Here is a 6,528-nt window from a genome sequence, read left to right as displayed (position 1 = left end):
AGCCTCCTGGCAGCTAAATATACACATTTGCACACGAAGCAAACGAGAGAGGTTTATTTCCATATTTTCCATCCACTACCAACTGCAGAACTCTTCGCATACTTAAAAATCCACAGTAGAAACAGAAAACGAGCTTCCACATCCACAGAAACACAACCACAAACACAGTTTACAATACCCACCATAGAATCAACTGGTACTAACCCCCACCCCACCCCGGGCCCCCCAACCCTCCCTTCCCAACCCAAAGTTAAGCCTTACAGAGATAAAGGGAAACCGGTCCCGCCCGGGTGGATCTGTCAGATGAGGAATCGGCTCCGGCCGCATGACAGGAGCCCAGCGAGCTCTACATTTGGTGTTTTAAACGCTTCTTCGGGATGAGGACGAGGATGAGGATGGGGGGTCAGCGCGGAGCCACCGCAGCCCCCGGTGCCACCCGCTCCTTCCCGGGCCCGAGGCGGGGGGGCGGTGGGAAACATGCTGTTTCAGGCAGAAAAAACCCTGAAAACTCAACCCCACCCCAACAAAAAGCACCGACAGTCAAGTATTAAAAGCATCTCAGCAAACAGGAGCGGGAAGAAATCCACCCAGGCTGGGGTTAGCACTTTATCTCTGCAACAGCTTTAGGAAAAGTCAATCCACAATAAATTATAAATATGCTAGCACTAAGAACACAACCTCCCCCTCCCTTATAGCTCTACTAAGGTAGTTTTTTAACTAGAAAATCCCTTTCTTCCTCTCCTCTAAAAGTTAGGAATAAGTTGGCAGGGGTTCTTCCGCCCCTTTTTCTCCTAAATAATTTACAATGCGGCTCTGAGAGTGCCCCCCACACACTCTCTCGCCTCCCTCCCCGTCTTTTCTCCTCTTCCAAGTGACCCAATATAAAACTACCAGATGAGGAGGTTTGCCTGTAAATACCCTACTAAACTGGCAGGTCAAAGTCACATATCTGCCATGGTGCGATTCAAATAAAAATCCCGCATAACAAAACAATCTTTAAAAAAATATGTATTAAAACAAAAAAAAAAAAAAAAAAAGAGTTGGGTTGTCATTAAGCGACTACCCTGGTATAAAGTTGGCGAATTGAAAATGATTTGTTGGGTGCAATTAAACGCAAGTCTCGCAAACGTGTCTGTCTTGTGGTAGTTTAATTAAATCGTCTGGTTCCTTGGCCACCCCAACGTGTGTGTGAGTGAGTGTTGTGAATGTTATATAGAATCATTGTCCTTACGTGGATAAAGAAAGACAGCGAGGTTTGGGGGGGCTTGGGCCAGGGTGTTTGTGGCCACTTGTGTTTGCCGTCCTGCTTTCCAGGGAGAAAGTGCAAGCAGAGAAACTGCTGCTCAGACAGGAGCCTCTGTCTGTGTTAGACTGTAGGGGAAAGAAAAGAGAAAGGACAAAAAATAGAGAGAGAAAACAAGAGAACAGAAACCAAACCCAACATGTGTCCCAAAAAGGAGCTGCAGTTTGGGCTGGGCTGCCTCCTACGTGGCCATACTAAGAAGATAAAATAAGAGTATTAAGCAACATCTCGCATGCAAAGGTGGAGATGGGGAATGGGGAGGTTGTCCCCCCCGTGGTTGGGGAATTGGGCAGCACTACAGTGGGGGTGCGCAGCCTGGGAGCTGAGCAGGGGGGGGGATGCTGCTTTTCTGGCTTTTCATTCTTTGCCCTGTTCCTTGTTCATTTTCTTCATTTTCATCCTTCGGTTCTGAAACCAGATTTTGACTTGTCTCTCACTCAGGTTGAGAAGTCTGGCCACTTCGTGTCTACGGTCCCTCGTCAGGTACATATTGAATAAAAACTCCTTCTCTAGTTCCAGGGTCTGGTATTTGGTGTAAGGGCATCGTTTTTTCCGGGAGGAGCGGGCGTGCAGCCAGCTGGCAGCTGGGTTGGCTGAAAGAGAAGCAGCGAGATCAATACGATGCAGCTTGAGTGTTTCTCAGAAGGTTTTAATCATGCCATCAAATATTAAGATTATACATACGCATATGCACGCCCGGCTGAAAAATGCTCCCGCCCCAGGAGTGGGTAGAGGCCGCCCCAAAATCACACGGGAGCGGCAGGTTGTGCGGGGGGGGCCATCCCTAAATACCAGCGCACCCCGTCCCTGCGCGGGGGGACCCGCGGGTCTGTGTCTGTGCACTCGCGTGTTTCCTGCACACGCGTGTCTGTGCACACCCGTGTCCCCTGCACACGTGTGTGTTTGGGTGCACACTTGCCACTGGTAGAACCACCCCCCCCGCTTTTCCCCGGGTCCATCCATGCCAGGTAAACACCCACACGCACTTATAGATTTGCATAACTCCCATCTGCACGTTACACACTCTATATACAAAGAAACCAATGCATTTCTTTTTTCCCTTTCCAGACGTGTTTTCCCACGTGTCTACAGATTTACTCCTATAGACACATGGCGCAGGAAAAGAGCAGAGAGCGGGGGTCTGGAGAAACCTTTCATAAATCCTGCCTATTTTTTTTTGCTATGTGGCAAGAACCGGTCTCCATCTAATAAACATCCTCTGAGGGCTGGGTGGACTCTGCTGCCGGAGGTCTGGACAGTGTCACCCAGACACACGGACATTTGCAGAGCTGCAAATGCAGCCCGAAATAAATAACAGGCTGCCTGTCACCCTCGCGTGTGGGAGAAGTTACGTGGGAATCTTTTGCAAAAGGGACATTTCAGGAATTGGCCTGTTCAAGGGAGGGGAAAAAACAACATTTTGGGAGCACAAACCACCTCCACACGCACGATAGTGGTGAAGGTCGCACCCAAAGGTGAAGTGGGTTTAGGGTAAATAATAGAGCATTTACTAATCACATGCAAATATTAGCTGACCGTTGGGTAACTGAGAGGCGGGAAAGAGTAGAATGAAGGGTTATAGACAGACCACGTATTTCTATTTTATTTCCTTTGCCTCCTCTGAAATTATGACTGAAACCATAAACCTTTACTCCAATTAAATGGACCATTATAAATATATACATACACATGCGCGCTTGCCACCAGAACGTTTCCTCTACGTAAAATGAAATATATTGAATATATTCTTAAAAATAATCCGGTTAATCTTCCCCTGTAAGTACTGCCTCTTACAAATTTGCACGGCTATTTCCTTAATGTAATTGACTTGATCTAATATGCAGAATTAAATATTAAAGAGGAAGAAAGCTGTTAATAATTGATACTGTTAATCCTGCTACCCATCCTTTAATGGCAATGGAGGGCTGTGCTTCAGAACAGATTTTTATTCGGTTTGGGTTTATTTTTTGTCATAGCTTGGATCGTTAAAGTATCAGATATTTTAAACGCGGATGTTGCTTTATCTGTTCCCTATACACAAATCCCCAAACAGGAAAGTGAATGGGAAGAGGTTCTGGCACATGTTTTCTTGGAAACTCAGCAAATAAATTAACAGATCCCTGTGCCATGCACAGGGCGGAGATTCGTCATTGCGAAATACTTTCAAAAATTGAAAGAGTCAGGGAAATTGGTGGGAGCACTTTCTGCACAACAGCTCCGTCTTCCAGCCCTGGCACCCTCTCAACATCAGCCCAAATTAAACTATTATTTAAACCAAAATATGCGTCGTAACCGCATGCCATAGAAACCACACAGCCTCCTCTTAGCGCGGGTCCCTGCACTTACTTATAACTTAACAACGTTTTCTTGGACAAGATTTTTATATATTCAATTTCAGGGACATTGAGCACAGAACCTGGATATTTAATTCTCTCAAATCATTCACCTCACGGTTGCAGTTTGTTCTGGATCTCTGCCCAGTACAATAGAACAGCGCTTTCTTTTTGTGTGTGTGTGAGTGTGTGTGCCTGTGTGCAAGTTAAATGATAGGGGGGGAAAAAAAGTCACCATAACATCCCGCTCAAGGAGGGGAGGAAGCAATGAGGGGCGAGAATATACTGTATTTTTAATCGTATGGTTGCAATGGCAAACTCTGTTGCTGTTCCACGTTGGGAAGGCGGCGGAGGGGTGGAATTAGAAGTTAATTCAAGGGGAAAAAGAATGAAAGAATGAGTGTGTCAGGCGCCCAGCACAGAGCCGGGGGGTTCCAGCCTCTGCCGGGGGAAACTTCGCCTTCCTCCGCAAAATATTGACCGAGAGGGTGAAGCCAAGTTTCCCTCTCTGCCTCCTGCCCGCTCACCTTTCAGCTGGAAACCAGGTACTAACCGCCTCGCCACGAGGGGAAGGTACCGATTCTTTCTCACTCAAACGCCATCGCATTATTATTAGCATCATTATTATTAAGAATAATATTATTAATAGCATTATTGATAGTGCTATTAAATATTTTCAAGGTGAATTATTTTATTTTCTATATTTCAGGGGAAAAAGAAAACCCAACCAACCAAACAAAAAATCCCACACAAAAAACCCCAACGAGCCAGCTCGCCGAAAAAGCACATGGAGAAGTTTAACTGTTTCCCCAATCTGGCTACATTGCAAATAAAAGCTAATTAAGTTGGAAGCACCCCCCCCCCCCTTTTATTTTATTTTAATTTTTATTTTTTCGAGGAAGGAGCGTGGCTTTGAAATATTCACACCATGCACCGTTGCATTTAATAAACAAATAATTTTAAAAAGCCAAACAAAGCACAGAAATACGAAGCAAATGAAAAGGCAGCAGCAGGTTCCAGCGGAGCGGAGCTGCGGGGGGAACGAGCCGCCCCGGGCTGCGGGCACCGGGCGGCGGGCACGGCGAAGCCCCCGCTGCTCTCTCCCTCCCCACGTGAACGGTTCCCCCGTAATCTCTCCTCTTTCCCCCCTTCTCCTGCTCCCCCACCGCCGCCCTCCGCTCCCCTTTCCCGTCCTTTCTTCCCTGCCTCCCCCGGCCCTTCCCGGCCCCTCTGCCCGCACCCGCGCACATTTACTCCCGCTTACTCCAGTGTCTCTGCTGCCGGAGCCAGCGCTCTGGAGGACAGAGGGTGACTCGCTCCAGCTTTTGTCCGCTCTGGACTCTGGTTAAGCTCAGGGACCACGCTCATTTTTATTTTTATTTTTATTTACCGGCAGAGACAATGCCACCCCTCTCCCGTCCCCACCTCTCCCCTTAGGTTGGCATCAGCAAGCGGAGACTTTTCTTTAAGCCCCGATTTTAAACTTTACGCAGCATTGTCCCCTTTTATTGCACCTCCTCCAGCTTTTATACTGTTTACTTCCTCACTTTTATAACTTACTTTGATCTGTCCTGTCTTTGTCTTCGCTTCCTTCACAAACTTTATTGTCCTCGAAGCTGGGCCTTTGATTGGAAACGATCCCTTCCCTTGCAGCAGAAGTTTCTAAATTGTACTCCTGTGTTCCCTGTTTATGGACATCCCCGGGACGGCCCAGCAGCGGCTCTGCCTTCACAGAGCCCTGCCCGGGGAGGTTCTCTGCTCTGGGTACCGGATCCAGCCAGCTCCGGAGGTACCTGCTCTCAGATGGGACGCTTTGATGTTGAATATATGGATGGTAGACGGCAGGAAGGGTACCAGAAGAATGTGGATTCAAAGGAGTCCAGGAGGCGCTGAAAACTGGAGGTTTTGGCTGAAAACTACAGGAGGGGAATTCTAGATGCTCATTGTGCCCAGCTTGCCTGGAACTTGTATATTGCCCAGATGAAAATTTAGCTGAAGGCGAGTCTTCACTTTCATGACTTATAATAGAGTCGACATAATAATTGCTAAGAGTCCCAGAAATGGACATTCTCAGACATCATACAAAGCACGGTTCAATGAAGGGAAAAAAATATATAGGACAGATCTAGATTTGTACTCTACCCCCTTCTCCAACTTCCCAGCCAACAAAGTACAGTTGGGCTGCTGTGTTGTGAGCTCCCAGCAAAATGATTGGTCAAACTTTTTTCGTGTGCCTGATAAAGCGTCAGTCTCGGCGTAAATCAATCGCAGCCGAGGGGGCTGCGCTGCGCTGTCATCCGCCCTTGCATTCCATATCAAGGATGGATTGTTTTATGTTTATGCAATGTTGCAAAACGTCAGGAGTTTCGAAAAGCCACCAAACGGACAGAGCTGGGACTGATATCCCTTCCTAGATTTGCTCCTGAAATATCAGGGGGGGGGAGTCCAAAACGGGGGGGTGGGTATTTTTTTGTTTAAGAAAGATGCTGGTGTGCTCGCTTTGCCTTTAACAACCGTCATGGGGAACAGAGATAAAAGCTGTTCTTTGCCACTCGGGCTCCAGAGTACGATAGCAAAAAACCCAGAAAATAACTACAAACCCACCCCCGCCCCCCCCGGGATTTCATACACATACAAATGAGCACGTGCATGACAGGCATATATACATAAATGCACACGTATATGCGTTTTTGTAAAGAAAAAGATGGTTCCAGGTAGCGAGAGTGGTGGGGAGGGTGTTATCAATAATTAACCAGCTGGGATAGGAAAATGGATGGTTAACATGGTAACATCAAATGGGTAAATATGAAATTTAAGGCGTCGCTGGCATGGACATTGCAACTTTGACCAGCAAGCTGGCGAGCCGCAACCCCTCTGTACATCCAAAGCCTG

General features: G+C 47.3%; 1 protein-coding gene across 1 annotated transcript; it reads right to left on the bottom strand.

Annotated features, from left to right (window-relative positions):
• Positions 1-249: 249 nt before the first annotated feature.
• On the bottom strand, positions 250-5,764 carry HOXB9 (homeobox B9). Its single transcript, XM_082071113.1, has 2 exons — positions 5,197-5,764; positions 250-1,896 (listed from the first exon to the last, which is right to left on the bottom strand). The coding sequence occupies exons 1-2, from the start codon at positions 5,702-5,704 to the stop codon at positions 1,661-1,663; spliced, it is 744 nt and encodes a 247-aa protein (XP_081927239.1). The 5' UTR covers positions 5,705-5,764; the 3' UTR covers positions 250-1,660.
• Between the last annotated feature and the right edge of the window lie 764 nt (positions 5,765-6,528).

Source organism: Streptopelia decaocto, assembly GCF_964273445.1.
Source record: "Streptopelia decaocto genome assembly, chromosome: 22".
NCBI lineage: Eukaryota > Metazoa > Chordata > Aves > Columbiformes > Columbidae > Streptopelia > Streptopelia decaocto.
Note: the sequence above shows the minus strand (reverse complement) of the source record. Positions and strands in the feature narration are given on the sequence as shown.

Coding starts and splice junctions, on each gene's coding strand:
- HOXB9 (XM_082071113.1), bottom strand. CDS start 5,704: ATGTCCATTTCTGGGACTCTTAGCAATTATTATGTCGACTCTATTATA. Junction 1,897..5,196: donor CAAAGACAGGACAGATCAAA/GTAAGTTATAAA, acceptor CTTCTCTTTCAG/CCAACCCAGCTGCCAGCTGG.